We start from the raw sequence: 19,286 nt of genomic DNA, 5'->3' as shown, positions 1-19,286 counted from the left end.
GTATGCATGTAGGAAATCTAAACAGGCAAGTAGAGATATACAGGTTCTGCTCAGCAGTGGTCTGGACTAGAAAACATACCCCTATAATGCCATTCTATGCAGTTAGGAGAACCTTGTCTGTCTTGTTGATGCTGTACCCAGTGCCTAGCAAAATGAACCTTTGATGAACAAATAAATGAATGTAAACTGACAAAAGAACAGGAAGCAAAACATTCCTAAGACAGCAAGGGAAGCTACTAACAGCATAAGGAGTCTGACAGATGGGGCTTAACTAGCTGCTGAAAAGGAATAGAGGGTTACGGCGCTGTATTCCGGGGAAGGATGAATGGTGAAGAAGCCACATGCGGTACGAAAAAACAGTGAAGAACGAAACTGGATTGATCCACTCAACAATTATTCATTGAGTGCCTTCTGGGAGCCCATCACTGTTCCTGGCAATTGGGAGAGAGAGAGCAGAGAACGAAACAGACAAAACTCCTCGCCCTCTTGGACTTGACACTCTAACAGAAGAGGCAGTGGTATAAATACCACCGTGACAAACACGAGGAAGGCACCAGCCCTACACAGGGAGCCCTGGGCACCAGTCTCCGAGCGGGCTACGGTGGAGGCCCGAGGAAGCGTGAGGACGACCCCCGGCAGCCCCCTGGACCTGAGTGGGGCCGCGCCGGGCGGCAGGATCTGAGCAGGGCGAGGAGCAAGGCCTGGGCCGGCCGGCCGGGCGCAGCATCCCCGGGGCGAGTAAGGCACGTCGGGTGACAGGGCCCGGACTTCACATACCCGGGCCCGGACCCGAGCGAGGGACCGGGAACCGCCGCCTAGAGCCGCCGTGACTGTAGATGGGCGAGTCGGGAGGGAAGAGGAGACACTCACCTCACCACGGCCGACTCTCGGGGACCCCCGTCCCAGATTCTGAGGCTTGGGCGCCAGCACTCCTCGCTGAGTCGGCTTCAGAGAGTCGGGAGCCACCACTTCGAGAGCGGCCATGGTTGTCCCATAATGCCTTGCACGGTCCCCGCTAGCCGCCTAAGGAGGCCACCCAGGGCAGCCCGGAAACGGCGGCTCCCGGCACGGACGCGCGACAGAACGCCCCGGGCCCGCCAGCCTAGAGTGTCTCCTCCGAGGCTCGGCCCAAAGGCGCCCGCGCGCTCATCCCCTGCGCCTGTGCATTTTCTTTTTCCGTTTCCGTCTCCTTCAGGGAACCTTCGTGGGTTACTATGCAACAGCCGGGAGTTGCTTGGGGTTAGGGCTGCTGTGGCGGATGGGACGGAAGAACGGAGCCGCCAGGGTCCCTACTCTCTGGACAAGAGGCTGGGGTTGCTGGCGGTCCTGAAGTGGAAGAGAGGCAGGTGACTTGTACAAATAAAGTAAGTATCGTCTTCCCTAGCAGTTTTGGGCCAGGAGTAGCCCAACCACAGGCATTGTATAAAAACCATATATCGAGTATTTTGGAAAAATAAGGACGCACGCATCGACGTAAATAATCACCTGGCCGCTGGCAGAGAACCAGTGGCAGAGTTTGGGGATATTTATTTCCAGTTATTTTTCTACATAAATATGTACAGATGCATTATATGGATTTTGTACAAAAGTGGAATTACACTTTGTCTACTGTCTCTATCATGAGAACTTTTCAGTAGTGAACGGGCACATGTAACACAATATTTAGTGGCTGTGTAACAGCACTTTGCAGAACTGTACTTTTATTTCACCCATCCCCTATGATGGCCATTTAGGTTGTTTCCAGTTTTGGACCATTATAAATATGAATAAGAATTAATTCTCAGTAATGGAACTGCTGGTCGAAGGTATTTCAACTTTCTCATAAAGTTTTGCTTCTCTGCATTCCAGAAGGGACTATGAATGCTTGCTCTTTCATTCACAGTCTTGCCATTATTGATCTTTTCCAATTTAATGCTATTTAATTATGTCTTTTAATTTGCTTTTCCTTGCTTACTAGTAAAGGTTAACTTTCCAAATATATTTACCTCCTCCTTGGTGAAGTGTCTGTTGGGATCCTTTGCTTTGGACATTTTCTTAAGTGTGATCTCAGTTTCCCTCTCCTTCCTCCAGTATTTATCCATTCACTTGCCCTGTGACAATTTTGCCTTCTGCTCACTTCCTCCTGTTTATCAATAACATACAGGAGTTGCTATTCGCTTGAATTCTAGTGGTAGGGCTGATCCACCTTCTCTTCGGCTTTCCCTTCCATCAGGAATTTGTTCTGCTACTCACATTTGATGAAGTCCCTTCTTGCAACCAGATTTCCTATTTAAAGTATGACCTCTTCCTGGAACAATTTCATTTCCTATATGAAGTGTTATTAATTCATATATTAAAATGTAACATCACAAGAAAGGGAGGGAGGGAGAGAGTAATCCTCCCTTTTCATAACATTAGCCAGCTTTGGAACTGAATTCAAAATACCAAGTATCTCAATGGAGTCTCCCATGAATGGACTCAAAAATGAAGCTTTTGATCGAAGAGTTTCTCAACCATAAGAATAGCTTATTGTAGTAAAAGGACTGGAAATTTGATGGCCTTGTTCTTGTAGCTAAAACTGTAACTATAAGCAAACTAATGTGAAAATGAGGGGGTTAGACTAGGATTTGCCCCTTTCACATCAGTATTTTATGATTTGTTTGTGTGTGGTTTTCATACACACTCTTAAATGATGTTTGCCATGTGATGAGGTGCATCTAGTAAGATACCAATAATTTTTAAACCAGGACTCATGATAATACAAATGTCCACTAATAAATGACTGTTTAAAAGGTGTGGTAAATGCATGAAATTGTATGCTGTTGTGACAAACGATGTGTGAGTTTTCTATGTAGAGATATGGGAAGATATATAGCTAAAGTGAAAATTGTGGAAGAGTGGCAAGATATGTGTGCTGGGCATCTATCATTTGCCCCTCCAGATCCACTCTTCCTCTGCTGAAGTGCTCTGGGACCAGGAGGCTTGCCTGCCTCTGCTTCTTATTGGAGTCAGCCAGTGGGAACATTAGCAGGAGATCAGAGGGAGGGAGGAGAATGGTGGCATCCCTTAGCTGCAGGCTGACCTATGCAGCAGCCTTCTCCACTCAGCCATCTCAGCCACAGGATTCTGGTAACTACTCCCTCCCGTGACTCCTTGAGGCCTCGGGGTGGGAACAGCGTCACCCTTTTTACAAGCCCCAGAGTACAGCACTACACCTTGTTTTCTACAACTTGCCTTTAATGAAAGTCTCTTCACATTACCAAATTTGAGGATGTCATCTCTTTCCTTGTAGAACCCCGACTTACAGAATAGGCTATCTTTTGGGTAAGAGTTAGTAGGAATGTATATTTGTATTTTCTTGTGAATGCATAGCAAAACTAGAAGATACATGAGAAACTAATGAAAGAGTTCCCTGGTGTGGGGAGAAATAGGGCAGTGGGAGCTGGGCTAGATGAGGGGAGACAGAAGATTTTTCATAGTATGTCTTTCTTTATTGTTTCTTTTTAAACTGTGTTCTTACCTGCCACCAGTTCCTGTGTTTAGTGGGTTGCTTTTACTTTTTTGATACTGATTGTATGAATCCCTTTTGAAATAAAAATATTTATTACCTACTCCAAAAATTAATTTCAGGACTGACAATGAGAATTAACATTTGGATTCAAGATGAGCTTCCTCTTGCCCAAGCTGACTAGCAAAAATGAAGTGGACCAGGCAATAAAAAGTAGTGCAGAGGTGTTGGTTCTCAGGTTTGGGAGAGATGAGGATCCTGTCTGTCTGCAGCTAGATGATATTGTAAGTGAATTTTTTAGGTAAATACTTTCCTAAAAATCTACGCCTTCTCACTTCAACATCTGCAAAGTGCATGAAAAGGAGCAGGCAGGGCCCAGGGATATAGCTGTTCATTCGTTAACACATTTTCACTTAGAGTTGATCATGTGCCTGCCCTGAGCTGAACCCCCAAATCTGTGATTATGCTGATCCCCTTCTGGACATCCTTCCCCACTAGCAGCTGTGGAAACTCAGTTTCACCACCAAGGCAATAGAAGACCAGAAATATTATTAATAAGCATCTATGAACATTATCTTATTTGCTGCTCACAGCAGTGAGATAATTATTGTTTGCAAGGTGGGAGATGAGATGAATGCCAGGGAGGTCTGGTGACTTCCCAGACACAAAACCACTAAATTGAAGAGCTGGGATTTGAATTTGTTTTCTCTGCCTGCAAATACACTTGTCTAGTATGCTGCCTGATGAGAATCTCTGATTTCACTACACATCTTCACATTGATGAGTAGGGGAGTATGGGACACAGGAGACTTAATCTTTCTCCATTTATTAGAGAGATTCACCCAAGGTCTAAGATGTCTTCTCACTATTTCTGCTGCTGAGCAGTGTGGATCCAGTGCAAGAATCCTCACTGTTGGGATTAAAAATGGGTCAGTAATATATGGTAACCTTGGGCCAAGGGGCCAGAGGATTGTACCCTCAGCTATAGTGGTAGGGAAGATCACAGAGGTCGAGAGTATAGACTCTGGATTGCTGAGAGATTAAAGATGGCAGCATGAGAGGTGAGACAGAGGCTTCCTCCTAAAACCGCATATAATACGAAAATATAATTAATATAAGTAATCCTGAAAGAGCAACAGGAAAAAGGGCTGTGTCAGACTGCACATACCTGGAGAAAAGAATAAACCTCACGGAACAGGGTTGGGAACTTTCATGATCATCAGGCGCTACAGCCCCATGGCTGGCTATGCAGCTCCAAGGCCCACCTCCGTGATACTGCGCCTTCCTCGCAGCCAGCCCCACCTGGCTCGCAAACCAGCAAACCCTGACCTGGCATTAGGCCAGCCAGAGGGAAGCCCCGCCTACAGCAGCTACAAACACAAAGCATAGAGGCTTATACCTGTGTACTCGGCCCGCTGGTTCTGGCAGTGGAGTCAGACATGGCAGCCGGAAAACAGGAAACAACTCTTTCCTCCCCAGAGGCACTAACACCGCTCTCCTGCCTCCCCGCCCCCGGCAACATTGCTCCAGGGACTGAGCTGCTCCAGAGAGCAGAGCTTCTGGGCACTAGAGGGCACCACATACAAATATGAAATGTCAAAGGAACCTGGTACAAAGCAAAATTATAAATACCCCAGAGAAAAGGTCAAATGAAATTGATCTCATGAATCTTCCTAAAAGATTTCAAACTAAAAATCATAAACATGCTCATGGAGGTACAGAAAAATATTCAAGAACTCAGGAATGAATTCTGGTCAGAGACCCAATCACTATGGAACACAGTATCAGAAATTAAACATACAATGGAAGGTTTTAAAAGCAGATTAGATACAGTGGAGAAGATGATAAATGAAATAGAAATCAGAGAAGGGGAATTCTAAGAAGCTGAGGCACAGAGAGAAAAAAGGGTCTCTAAGAATGAAAGAATAGGAAGGAAGGGGGAGGGGAAGGGGAAGGAGGGCAGAGGAGAGGGGGAGGGGAAGGAGCAGGGAGAAGGGGAGCAAAGCGAGGAGCCAAGCCTGGAAAGGGAGAAAAAATATAAAGATATTTTAAAGAGATATAAGTCAACAAGTCAGTAAAATATAAAAGAAAAGAAAAACTGTCCAATTAAGCCCTAAGGAAACAGAAGAAGAAAATAAAGAACAAATGGACAAATGGAACAAATAGAAAACACCTAGCAAGATTAAGTGTTTTGTTCATACCAGATAAATTAATACTTTGAACATGAAGGATTTGAACACAAGTGTTGCAAAAATGAAATGTCAGGTTGTATACAAATGTACTATGTGCCCTCTTCAAGAGCTACTGTGAATATAAAAACATAGGTTAAACTAAAGGGATGGAAAAAGATATACAGTGACAATATTAACCAAAGAAAATTGGAGTAGCTGTACTCATTTCAGATGCAATATATTTCAAAACAATCAGTACTATCAGAGATAAAGAAGAATGTTATATAACATTAAGGGGGTCAGTTCTCCAAGAAGATAATAGTTCTAGATATATATGCTTTCTGTAAAATATATGAGACAAAAAATGACAAATCTAAAAGGAAAAACAAATCCACAATTATAGTTGGAGATTCCAATACTCCTATTAGTAATTCATGGAACAAGGAGCTGAAAATAAGTAAGAATATGGATGACTCTGTCAAATAACTTACCTGATTAATATTTATAGTACACTCCACTAAACAAGAGAATAATTCTTCTCTAGTGCACATGGAACATTCATCAACAAAGTACATGTTCTGAGTCATAAAAGAAACTTGAATAAATTTAAAAGAGTAGAAAGCACACAAAGTATGTTACAGGACAATAACAGAATTAAAGTAGAAATCAATAATGAAGGTATCTAGAAAATCCTCCATTTGAAATTAAACCATACACTTCCAGATAGTGCATGGGGTCAAATAGGAAGTATACATTTGTATATAAATTTTGAAAACACTTTAAGCTACATCAAACTAGAAATGCAATACACTGAAATTAATGGGATACAGCTGAATCAGTGACTAGAGAGAATTTTATATCATTAATTGTATACATTAGAAAAGAAAGATCTAAATTCATTCACTTAGTAAGTTAGAAAAAAAAATTAGCAACTTAAACCTAAAGCAGAGGTAAGGAAATGATAAAGATGAGTAGAAAAAATGAAATTAAAAGTAGAAAAAAATAGACAATTAAACCAAAATTTATATTTTTTACAAAAAAAGAACAAATAAAACAGTAGCCAGGCTGATAATGAACAGGAAAAGACATAAATTATGAATATCAGGAATAAAAGAGGGGACATCATGATGGATGTCACAGCCATTCAAAGGATAATAAGGAATGCTATAAGCAGCACCATGTCCATACATTCTACAACTTAGAAGAAATGATCAGTTTCCCAAAGTACATAGACTATTGAAACCCAAGAAGAAATAACCTGAAGAGTCCTATATTTAGTAAAGAAATTGAATTTGCAGTTAAAATCTTTTCCACAGAATATTTCAGGCCTAAATTAATTCACTGGTGATCCTACCAAATATTTAAAGAAAAAAAAAACACTCTACACAATCTGTTCCAGAAAACAGAAGAGGGATGATACTTTTCAATTATTTTTTATAAAGCCAGAATTACTCTAACACCAAAGACAGAAAAGAAAACTACAGACTAATGTCCCACATGAACGTGGAGGCAAAAATCCTCAACCAAACAAAAGCAAACCCAGTAAAATATAAAAATGATAAATATATCATAACCAAGTGGTTATTCATCTCAGGAATGAAAGAATTGGTCTGTACACCCCCCCCACACACATGCACACACAAAAAGAATGAAAGAATATTGAGAGATTTGTGTGATCAATCCAACTATATTTGTATTATAAGGGTACCAGAAGAAGAAGAGAGAAGGGTTAGAAAGTGTCTTTGAACTGAAAGTTTCTGTGATATGACTGCCCTTGCACTGTTCACCATGTAAGAACTTATTCACTATGTAAGAACTTGTTCACCATGTAAGAACTTGTTCATTATGCTTCAGAAGATTGGAGACTGTTGAGAATTAGGCTTGGGGTTGATTAATGATTGTGCATTGAGTCCCCTATTACAGAATTTTATTGTTGTTAACAACCATTTGATCAATAAATATGAAAGATGCCCTCTCAAAAAAAAAAGTGTCTTTGAGGAGGTAATTGCTGAAAACATCCTCAATCTGGGGAAGGAAATACTTTCTTAGGCCATGGAGGTGCACAGATCTCCCAACACAAGGCACCCAAGGAAGACAACACCAAGACGTATAATAATTAAAATGGCAAAGATCAAGGATAAGAACAGACTATTAAAAGCCACCAGAGAGAGAAATAAGATCACATACAAAGGAAAGCCCATTAGGCTATCATCAGACTTCTCAGCAGAGATCTTACAGTCCAGAAGGGAGTGGCATGATATAGTTAATGCAAGGAAGCAGAAGGGCCTCAAACCAAGAACACTTTATCTGGCAAGATTATCATTTAAATATGAAGGAGGGATTAAACAATTTCCAGATAAGCAAAAGCTGAATTTAGCTCCCACAAACCATCTCTACAGTGTATTTTGGAGGGACTGCTACAGATGGAAGTGTTCAAGGTTTAATAGCCATCATCAGAGGTAATAAAACCACAGTAAATATATAAAGAATGGAGGAGGAAGAAGGAGGAGAAAAAAAGAACCTTTAGATTGTGTTTGTAATAGCATACTAAGTGAGTTAAATTAGACTCTTAGTAAGGAAGTTAACATTGAACCTTTGGTAACCACGAATCTAAAGCCTGCAATAGCACTAAGTACATACCTATCGATAATCACCCTAAATGTAAATGGTCTGAATGCACAAATCAAAAGACACAGAGCCACTGAATGGATAAAAAAACAAGACCCTCACAAATGCCTAGGGTGCCTAACTGGTTTTCTTGGCCTCACTGGAGATGGCTGGTAATTATAGATCTGCTTTGGTTATGTAACTGTATTCCTATTATGTTAATGTGTGTGTGCAATTTAATTAATAGTTTAAAACCTATACATGCTTAAGTTACTCTACAAGAAGATATGTCAAAGAAATTATCAATCTTCCCATGTTTTCTTCCGTCTGCTACCTCTATAGCTTTTCTTCTTCCTTCCTAATTACAACCCTTAAATAGAATTTGTGCCTCATATTGAATTTACCAAGTATCATTATTCCTCCAAGTCTAAAGATACCTCAAGACAAATGCTGGGCATAGAGGCCACAGGGCATAAATCTGCAAAGAAGTAAAAAGCTAATCTTTTCAAACAATATGGCTTCTCTCTCACTTACCAACTTTACATCTCCCTGTATGGCCCCGGAAGATGACTGGTTAGCCAGAGACGGGTAAGATTCCTCAAGGGAGGAACAACCTAAGACAGGCACAGTCGCAGGGGGGCCATCAGGTGAGAAATTGGGGATCAACAGAGATGAGGCTTAGAACCTCTCCCCCCCATTTTAAGAGAAATCTTCTGCATCCGTGGATGTTTTATTGCCCTTGTATAGCTTGGATTAACACATAGTCTACAGGCACACACCTGATCATCTACATTTGCTCTCTTACAACACTAAACTAAGTTTTCTACCTTTATCTTACATCTACCTACCACTTCAGCATTTTATTAAAAAAAATAATAATAATAATAAAGGGAGAAATGTGGGATCCACATATAAATCAAGTATAAAAATCAAACGAATATTCATATTTGACCTGATTGTTTATAGTTCATAATGCGTGATCAAAACCGATAGTTTCTGTGATGACTGCCCTTGCACTGTTCACCATGTAAGAACTTATTCACTATGTAAGAATTTGTTTGTTATACTTTAGAAGATTGGAGACTGTTGAGAATTAGGCTTGGGGTTGATTAATGATTGTGCATTGAGTCCCCTATACAGAATTTTATTGTTGTTAACAACCATTTGATCAATAAATGTAAGATATGCCCTCTCAAAAAAAAAAAAAAACAAAAGAAAGGGAAATGAACTACTAACATGCTGTCACATCGGTGGATTACAAAAACATTACGCTGAGCCAAAGAAGCCAGATATAGAAAAGTACATGCTGTAGGATTCTATTTATTTGAATTTCTAGAATAGGCAGATCATCTATAGTGAAAAACATCAGATCAACCTTTGGGTTGCCTCTGGGGTAGGAGTGAAAAACTGCATGGGAAATGGTGTGAGGGAAGTTTTTGGGGTGAAGACAATGTTCCGTATCTTGGTAGAGGTTTTAGTTACCCAGGTGTCTATTGTCCAAACTCAGCATATGTAAACATGAGACTTGTGAATTTATCTGTTTGCCAACTTTATCTCACAAAAAGAAAGCCTCAAGCAAATATTGAACTCCAATTAATGATATACAAACCAGAGTATTTAGGAGTGAAGTGTACTAATGTCTGCATCTTCAGATTGTCGAAAATGAGATGGACTGATGATGGACAGAAGGGTGAACAGATAAATGGGTGATAAAGCAAATACAACAAAACGGCAAATGTGGACTTTAGGTGATGGCATGCGGGTGTTTGCTGCAATACTTCCAACTTTGCTCTGTTTGAAAATTTTCATAATAAATTGTTGAAAAATAAAAATAAAAAAAAACAAGACCCATCTATATGCTGCCTACAAGAAACTCACTTTAAACCCAAGACATACACAGAATAGAAGTGAAGGGATGGAAAAAGATACTTCATGCAACTAACAGGGAAAAAAAACAGGAGTTGCAGTACCTGTATCAGACAAAATAGACTTCGAAACAAAGAAAGTCGTAAGAGACAAAGAAAGACATTACATAATGATAAAGGGGCCAATCCAACAAGAAGATATAACCATTATAAATATCTATGCTCCCAACACAGGAGCACCTGCATATGTGAAATAAATACTAACAGAATTAAAAGGGGAAATAGAATGCAATGCTTTCATTCTAGGAGACTTCAACACTCTACTCACTCCAAAGAACAGATCAGTCAGCCAGAAAATAAGTAAGGACACAGAGGCACTGAACAACACATTAGAACAGATGAACCTAACAGACATCTACAGAACTCTACACCCAAAAGCAGCAAAATACACATTCTTCTCAAGTGCACATGGAACATTTTCAATAATAGATCATATACTAGGCCACAAAAAGAGCCTTGGTAAATTCAAAAAGATTGAAATCATACCAACCAGTTTCTCCAACCACAAAGGTATGAAACTAGAAATAAATTACACAAAGAAAATGAAAAATCCCACAATCACATGGAGGCTTCACAACATGCTCCTAAATAACCAATGGATCAATGTCCAAATAAAAACACAGATCAAGCAATATATGAGAACAAATGACAACAATAATTCAACACCACAAAATCTGTGGGATGCAGCGAAGGCCATGCTAAGAGGAAAGTATATTGCAATACAGGCCTACCTCAGGAAAGAAGAACAATTCCATATGAACAGTCTAAACTCACAATTAACAAAACTAGAAAAAGAAGAACAAATGAGGCCCAAAGTCAGTAGAAGGAGGGACATAGTAAAGATTGGAACATAAATAAATAAAATCGAAAATAATAAAACAATAGAATCAATGAAAGCAAGAGCTGGTTCTTCGAGAAAATAAACAAGATAAACCCCTAGAGCCAGACTTATTAAGAAAAAAAGAGAGTGTGCACACATAAACAGAATCAGAAATGAGAAAGAAAAATCACTATGGATACTACAGAAATACAAAGAATTATTAGAAAATACTATGAAAAAGTATGTGCCAACAAACTGGATAACCTAGGAGAAATGGACAAATTTCTAGAAAAATACAACCTTCTAAGGCTGACCCAGAAAGAAACAGAAAATCTGAACAGACCAAATTACCAGTAGTGAAATTGAATTGGTAATCAAAAAACTACCTAAGAACAAAACCCTGAACCAGATGGCTTCACCACTGAATTTTATCAAACATTTAGTGAAGACCTAATACCCATCCTCCTCAAAGATTCCAAAAAGTGGAAGAAGGGGGAGTACTTCCAAACTCATTCTATGAGGCCAGAATACCAAAACCAGGCAAAGACACCACACAGAAAATTACAGACCAATATCCCGGATGAACATAGATGCAAAAATACTCAACAAAATATTAGCAAACCAAAATTCAAAAATACATTAAAAAAATCATCCATCATGACCAAGTAGGATTTATTCCAGGGAGGCAAGGATGGTACAATCAACATCATCCACCACATCAACAAAATGGACAAAAACTACGTGATCATCTCCATAGATGCCAAAAAAGCATTTGACAAAATTCAACATCCATTCATGATAAAAACTCTCAACAAAATGGGTATAGAAGGCAAGTACCTCAACATAATAAAGGCCATATAAGATAAACTCACAGCCAACATTATACTTAACAGCAAGAAGCTATAAGCCTTTCCTTTAAGATTGGGAACAAGACAAGGATGCCCACTCTCTCCACTTTCATTCAACATAGTTCTGGAGGTCCTCGCCACAGCAATTAGACAACACAAAGAAATAAAGGACATCCAGATTGGTAAGGAAGAAGTTAAACTGTCACTGTTTGCAGATGACATGATATTGTACATAGAAAACCCTAAAGAATCCACTCCAAAACTACTTGATCTAATATCTGAATTCAGCAAAGTTGCAGGATACAAAATTAACACACAGAAATCTGTTCCATTCCTATACACTAACAATGAACTAGCAGAGGGAGAAATCAGAAAAACAATTCCATTCACAATTGCATCAAAAAGAATAAAATACCTAGGAATAAACCTAAACAAGGATGTGAAAGACCTATACTTTGAAAACTACAAGATACTCATGAGAGAAATTAAAGAAGATACCAACAAATGGAAACACAGCCCGTGCTTATGGATAGGAAGAATTAATATTGTTAAAATGGCCATCCTGCCTAAACCAATCTACAGATTCAATGCAATCCCTATCAAAATACCAACAGCATTCTTTAATGAACTAGAGCAAATTGTTCTAAAATTGATAAGGAACCACAAAAGACCGCGAACAGCCAAAGCAATCCTGAGAAGGAAGAATAAAGTTGGGGGAATATGCTCCCCAACTTCAAGCTCTACTACAAAGCCACAGTAATCAAGACAATTTGGTACTGGCACAAGAACAGACCCATAGATCAATGGAACAGCATAGAGAGCACAGATATAAACCAAACCATATATGGTCAATTAATATACAATAAAGGAGCCATGGACATACACAATGGGGAAATGACAGCCTCTTCAACAACTGGTGTTGGAAAAACTGGACAGCTACATGCAAGAGAATGAAACTGGATTATTGTTTAACCCCATACACAAAAGTAAACTTGAAATGGATCAAAGACCTGAATGTAAGTCATGAAACCATAAAACTCTTAGAAGACAACATAGGCAAAAATCTCCTGAACATAAACATGAGCAACTTCTTCCTGAACGCATCTCCTCGAGCAAGGGAAACAAAAGCAAAAATGAACATATTGGACTACATTAAACTAAAAAGCATCTGTACAGCAAAGGACACCATCAACAGAACAAAAAGGCATCCTACAGTATGGGAGAATATATTTATAAACAACATATACGATAAGGGGTTAACATCCAAAATATATAAAGAACTCACATGCTTCAACACCCAAAAAGCAAATAACCCGATTAAAAAATGAGTGGAGGATATGAAGAGATACTTCTCCAAAGAAGAAATTCAGATGGCCAACAGACACATGAAAAGATGCTCCACATCACTAATCATCAGGGAAATGCAAATTAAAACTACAAATTAAAACTCACACCAGTAAGGATGGCCAGCATCGAAAAAACTGAGAACAACAAATGCTGGTGAGGATGCGGAGAAAGGGGAACCTGCTGGTGGAAATGTAAGCTAGTTCAACCATTGTGGAAAGCAATATGGAGGTTCCTCGAAAAACTAGAAATAGAAATACCATTTGACTCGGGAATCCCACTCCTTGGAATTTACTCAAAGAATACAAGTTCTCAGATCCAAAAAGACATATGCACCCCTATGTTTATTGCAGCACTTTTTACAATAGCCAAGATACGGACGCAACCTAAGTGTCCACCAGTAGATGAATGGATAAAGAAGATGTGGTACATATACACAATGGAATACTATCCAGCCATAAGAAAGAAACAGATCCTACCATTTGCAACAACATGGATGGAGCTGGAGGGTATTATGCTCAGTGAAATAAGCCAGGCAGAGAAAGACAAGTGCCAAATGATTTCCCTCATTCGTGGAGTATAACAAAGCAAAACTGAAGGCACGAAACAGCAGGCATGGAGCACTCACAGACTCCAAGAATGAACTAGTGGTTACCAAAGGGAGGGATGTGGGAGGGTGGGTGGGGAGGGAGGGAGAAGGGGATTGAGGGGTATTATGTTTAGTACACATGGTGTGAGGGGTCACGGGGGAAAACAGTGTAGCACAGAGAAGGAAATAGTGAATCTGTGGCATCTTACTATACTCATGGACAGTGACTGCAATGGGGTGTGGGGGGGACTTGATAATATGGGTAATTGTAGTAACCACATTGTTTTTTCATATGAAACCTTCATAAGTGTATATCAATAATACCTTAAAAAAAAAGCATAGACTGAAGCCAAACTGAGGTCAGATCTCAGCCTCATTGCTTAGTAGCTGTGGCCAGGGACAGATTCCCTCCCTGTGGCTTGGTCTCCTCACCTATGAAATGGGCACTGCAATGTGCACACCTCCTAGGGATGCACGGAGTAAATGAGTAGTAAGTGTAGAGCATTTGGACAGTTAGTGCCAATTCAGGGTTTGCTACTCTGGTTAGAATTTTGACTTGTGGGGGTTTTGGAAGGGAAGATGGGGTAATCTCAGTATCTGTAGTTCATATTTCTGAGTGGCTTAATCTTTTCTTTCAAGTGAGCATGGATTTTATAAATCCATTCTTAGTCCAGGAACTTTTACAAACAGAATACTCTATTCTAGTAAAAAGTTTCCAAGAAGAAACAGCAGCTACTCTCGTTTTTTAACCTGCATCTCTCTCCTCATTTACAGCTTTCTAAGACCTCTTCTGACTTGAGTAAAATGGCCTCTATGTATCTGGTAGATATGGACCAAACTCCAGTTTATACACACTATTTTGACATCAGTTATATTCCATCCACTGTGTTTTTCTTCAATGGGCAGCATATGAAAGTGGATTATGGGTAAGTTAGATTGACATGAAGTCATTATAGCCTTAAAAGTTTCTTTGATCTAAGCAGTTTCAGCTCACCTATTGTCATGCGATAGTGGCTTTGTGAGTCCTGTATCGGTACTGTTTTCTAAACTGATGCACTCAATTCTTTTTTTATTCAAGTATCATTGATATACAATCTTATATTGAAGTGTACAGCATTTGTGTTTCGCCAGTTACCCGTATTATTAAATCCTCACCTCAGCTAGGATGCACTCTGATTTTTTATGCAAGACTTTGGTACAAAATGAGACAGTTTCCAGTACAGTTGTCAAATTTTAACTGCCTACTTAAGTATGAAAGAATAGTACAGTTTGTGAAGCTTAACCACCCTTTCGTGTAGAAAATACAGAACTTTAAAAAAGTTTCCCAGGAATTTCATTTAAAACAAAAATATGTCATTGTTCTTAAACTTCTGGGACTGGTCAGCTGCATTTATAAAAGTATTCCTTCCAGCAAGCTGAGACATGCTTCTCTCCTAGCCATTTCCTGTCTTCTGCCACACAGAGAATTTTTAAATCATTCTTCAGAGATGTCTGTCTCAAGAATAAGTAACATGATATCTTTAATGCCTTCCATTCCATCCAGTCAGCATCCCAATATTTAATATTTTGAATGTACCCATAATTCTTACCACTTTTTACTGTGGCTGAGGTGTTTACTTATCTAGATTGGATACCTGCTTTGTATCATCTCTTTGCAAGCATGTTACATATTATATATTTTAAAGCTATTTGTTCTCCTAGAATACAGTTGATGTAAGCATTAGTTTGGTGCATTCTTTTTAGAGGGTGATTTTTTACACTACTTACCACCTTAAAAGTATGTAAAAAAATTTTAACCCTGCAATTGGATCTCCAGGAATTTATCTGAAGTGAAAATACTCATACCAGTGGGCAACACTGGCTGCATGGGTGTTCTTCCCACCATTGTTTAGAAAGCGCAGTCCTTAGAAAGAACCTAGATGTCCAGAGTAATGCTGGATACATATCAGTTTCATATGATTGTAGATGTGTGTTTAATGACTTTGAAAGAAATGTTATGTTGAAAAAAGCATACTGCAAGATCATTTGCATGTGATTCCCATGACTGTGAAAGAAGAACCGTGCATGCATACACACGCAATCGGAAGGATATACACCAAAATGTGGCCTTTGGCCTCACTAGTAATTTTTTTTCTGAAGTATTTCTAGAGTAAATATACTTGATGTTCGAAATAGTATTTTAAAAAAAGAATATCCACCACTCAAAAGTAAAACTGATGAGAACTCAGAGATGATGACTAGTTAACGGGTTTTACAAGTGCCTAGCCAAAAAGAGTAACAACAAAGCTGCGCGCACCCCGACGCCCGGGGAATTCTGGTTGATGGTGAGTTGAGAGGTGATTAAGAGTTTTTGAAGGTGAAGCTTTTCACATGATCGGCCCCCCCCCACTGCCCCAGGGACCCCCGGCACTGGGTTTAGTCATGTTTCAAATGGACCCTGTAATCACAGATGGACAGTCACCGTCAGGTTTGTGTCTTAAGTCTCCCTGACTGGAAGAAAAGAACGGGGCTGCTATTCCTCCTTTTGTCTATCCTGAAGTAATTACTCAAAGTTCTGAGTGAGACTGTTTGTCTTCTGTGCCATCTAGGTCTCCAGATCACACTAAGTTTGTGGGAAGTTTCAAAACCAAACAAGACTTCATAGATTTGATTGAAGTAATTTATCGAGGAGCAATGAGGGGAAAATTTATTGTCCAAAGTCCTATTAATCCCAAGAATGTTCCCAAATATGACCTTCTCTATCAAGACATTTAGTAGTCACTCTGATCAGACTTGGAGAGACAGGCCCATCTTGAAGCAGTACCTGAGTCCAGCTCTGCTGCTCTGGAGTCCTTGAGGAACGCCGTCAGCATCCCGGTAGAGAAGAGCTGTGACTGTTCCAGAAAATACCTCCCCAAGTAGCAGACCACGCAGGCCCTGTGGTGTTCTGGGTGCCTAAGTGTGACTCCCCGAGAACCCAGAGCAGTCAAGTCAACTGCTCCATTTCCCCAGTGTGTTGTTTTATATTTCTCTTTATATTGTGCTTTTTCTTTATTCCTTAAAATAATATAGAATTCTTCTTCATATTGGCTAGTACAATTTGATTTAACTATGTTTATTTGACACACAATAGTTCCCATAAGAGCAAAAAGACTTTCTACCCTGAATGTATGTGCACACCCTCCTCACCTTCACCCTTGCCCATTATCCAGTCCTTGTTATCCCAGTTTCTCTTAGAATACATAATTATCTACTGATAGTGGACAAGTTTGTTTTATTTTGGAGCCTTACTAGCTAGATTTGTAGAACAGTGTCCTGGTTTGCTCATTTTACTAGCTTTTATGTTATTAAATTGCCTAAGAAGTGAGAACTTGAGCCTTTACTGTCCAGAACCCAATTTGAGCAAAATAGTTAACACCCCTTAGTAAACAGGAACAGCTCTCTCCCAGAAGTCAGAGCTGTACCTCTTTGAGGCAGAAAATTGTACTTCAAGGACTCAACTGGAAAGAGATGTCAGAACTATCAGAAATAAATATCATCTTTCTGGTATTTGCCTGTTTTAATAACGTTAGGAAAAACTGCTGCTCTTCCAGTGTCTGTTGGCACAACCTGCCACCACTGGGCAAGTCACTGCCTCTCTCAAAACCTCACGGACACTACTGGGACTGACTTTCTAGAGTGAGAGAACAGATACAGGACCAGAGGGCCGTGTGCCAGGCAGCATTCGACCTCCTGGGCAGCCGTCGGCCTCCTGGCCCACAGAGGCCCCGTCTCCACACTGTCACTGCAAGTGTGTCCCTCTGGCCAGGTGCTTCTCCTCCAAGCCTTGTCTGCAGGGAGAGGTGACCACACGACCTGGTTCCAATGAAGGTGGCATAGAAGGAAGGCTGCTGGGTGCTTTTCAGTCCTGCACTGATGGAAGGAGAGAGCCACTCCAGAAATAAGACAAAGCAAGGCCCTTCACCACCACCTCCATCTTCTCCTCTCCCCCACTTCCACGCACGGAACTGCAGCAGCCACTGTAGGACCTCACCACAGCCGGCGCTGGATGAGAAGTGAATGTGCTGAGAACAATAAAGAGCCTGGGCCCCAGGGATGGTTTTGAGCTGCTGAGTGAACTCTAGGCCCACCTCCCCCAGACTTCTATGAAAGAATAAAACACCTTCACTCCTGTCGCTGCGAGTTGGGTTTTTGTCACTCCAGAGTAAATCACATAGTATTTGATGTGTGGTAAGTGCTCAGATGCCAGCAAAACCTCAGAACTTGCGTACATAAAATTCTCTTATCCTCTTTCCTCCTGAGGGCTTTGCAGAATGTTTCTCCAAAGTCCTGATTTGTGTTTTTGTTCCTAATTTAGTTGCTTTCCATTCCACAAGTACTGATTGGGTCCATGCTGTGTGTTCTGTCCTGTACTAGCCGCTTCATAAATTTGAATGGCTCCCAGGTGGGAAAAAGGATGCCATGCCTGAGCCTCAAAGGAGAATGGCAGGTCCTCGCACAGAGAGGGCAAGGGCATTGAGGAGAGGGCCCCAGAATGGAGGAGGGAACAAGCACTTTACAGGTTATTCACTTATTCTCTCCTCCATATTACAGATGAGATGTGAGGCACGGAAAGCTTAAGATTTGTCTATGGCATCATACTGGAAGTGCTGGGATTTGAACCTGTGCCCTGAACCATGCCTCCTAGTGAATTATTTTAGTGGGGATGGGAGGTAGGCTCTGCCTTTAGCCAAAAGGAAGGTGGCCTCATGGAGTTCCCCACTGAGTCCAAACTGGACCTATAGGCCATGGGTTGCCAAAGGGACTTCCTCCACACCCTTCCAGGGCAGGGTGGTCACCCAGCTGGCCCCAGGGTCCCTCCATGACTGGCCAGCCACCAGCATTTGCCTGCCTGGGCCTTCTTGCTGTGTCCCTGTGTGGGCCTGAGGTTAAGGGAGGTCCATGCCTATCATAGGAGGCCAGGAATTCTAGGCCTGAACCACCTGTCCACCTTCTAGGGAGGAGAGTGATTCCCCTCAGGCCCCTTGGGGGCCTGGGCAAAGCCCACATGGGGAGATGGGTCCTGTCTGCTGTCCCATCTGCAAAGATGGGTGCTCCAGAGTTTCACACTTATGGGAAAAAAAAACAGAATCACTTAATGTCCGTGGATAGCCATGAGATTGAATAAATGCTAACACATCCAAACCAGGTATGTTGTAGACAATAGGGCAACCTATGTCATGTTATGAAAAGGTGTAATGCCAAATGTGTGTAACGCATAAAGGGAAAAAGACCGGAAGGTTGCATACCTAACTGTTGAACCACAAAATGCGAAGGATCAACATTCAGGGTATGCAAAGCCAAAGATTCAGGCGGTCCCCCTTGTATGGCCAGCCACATGGGCTGCTTACAGTTAGAGCCCACTCTGAGGAATTAGCACTAGGGGCTCACCAGCTGCAAATATTTTGACTTCTTATTATGGGCCCTTAAGACGAGAGTCCTAAGATCCCATTTTGCAGATGAGAAGCAGGCCCAGA

The 19,286-nt window shown here is 40.8% G+C and overlaps 1 protein-coding gene across 2 annotated transcripts; it reads left to right on the top strand.

Moving 5' to 3' along the window:
• The first annotated feature begins 923 nt into the window (after positions 1 to 923).
• Positions 924 to 17,945, top strand: LOC118918761 (thioredoxin-like protein 4B). Of its 2 annotated transcripts, XM_057493120.1 has the most exons (5): positions 924 to 1,364; positions 2,921 to 3,108; positions 3,610 to 3,771; positions 14,566 to 14,717; positions 16,380 to 17,945. In XM_057493120.1, exons 3-5 carry the CDS (start codon positions 3,643 to 3,645, stop codon positions 16,543 to 16,545), a joined length of 447 nt encoding a protein of 148 aa, XP_057349103.1. In that variant the 5' UTR covers positions 924 to 1,364; positions 2,921 to 3,108; positions 3,610 to 3,642; the 3' UTR covers positions 16,546 to 17,945. The 2 variants fall into 2 exon arrangements, with proteins under 2 accessions (XP_057349103.1, XP_057349102.1); XM_057493119.1 differs by lacking the exon at positions 2,921 to 3,108 and having other exon boundaries at positions 926 to 1,364.
• The last annotated feature ends 1,341 nt before the right edge of the window (positions 17,946 to 19,286 follow it).

Source organism: Manis pentadactyla, chromosome 15 (assembly GCF_030020395.1).
Source record: "Manis pentadactyla isolate mManPen7 chromosome 15, mManPen7.hap1, whole genome shotgun sequence".
NCBI classification, from domain to species: domain Eukaryota; kingdom Metazoa; phylum Chordata; class Mammalia; order Pholidota; family Manidae; genus Manis; species Manis pentadactyla.
The sequence above is the reverse complement of the archived record's forward strand: the minus strand, read 5'-3'. Positions and strand labels throughout refer to the sequence as shown.

Excerpts from the sequence above, each read along its gene's own strand:
- LOC118918761 (XM_057493120.1), top strand. The coding sequence starts at position 3,643 with ATGAGCTTCCTCTTGCCCAAGCTGACTAGCAAAAATGAAGTGGACCAG. Across the intron at positions 3,772-14,565 it reads GTCTGCAGCTAGATGATATT|CTTTCTAAGACCTCTTCTGA; the intron begins GTAAGTGAATTT and ends CCTCATTTACAG. Across the intron at positions 14,718-16,379 it reads CATATGAAAGTGGATTATGG|GTCTCCAGATCACACTAAGT; the intron begins GTAAGTTAGATT and ends TGTGCCATCTAG.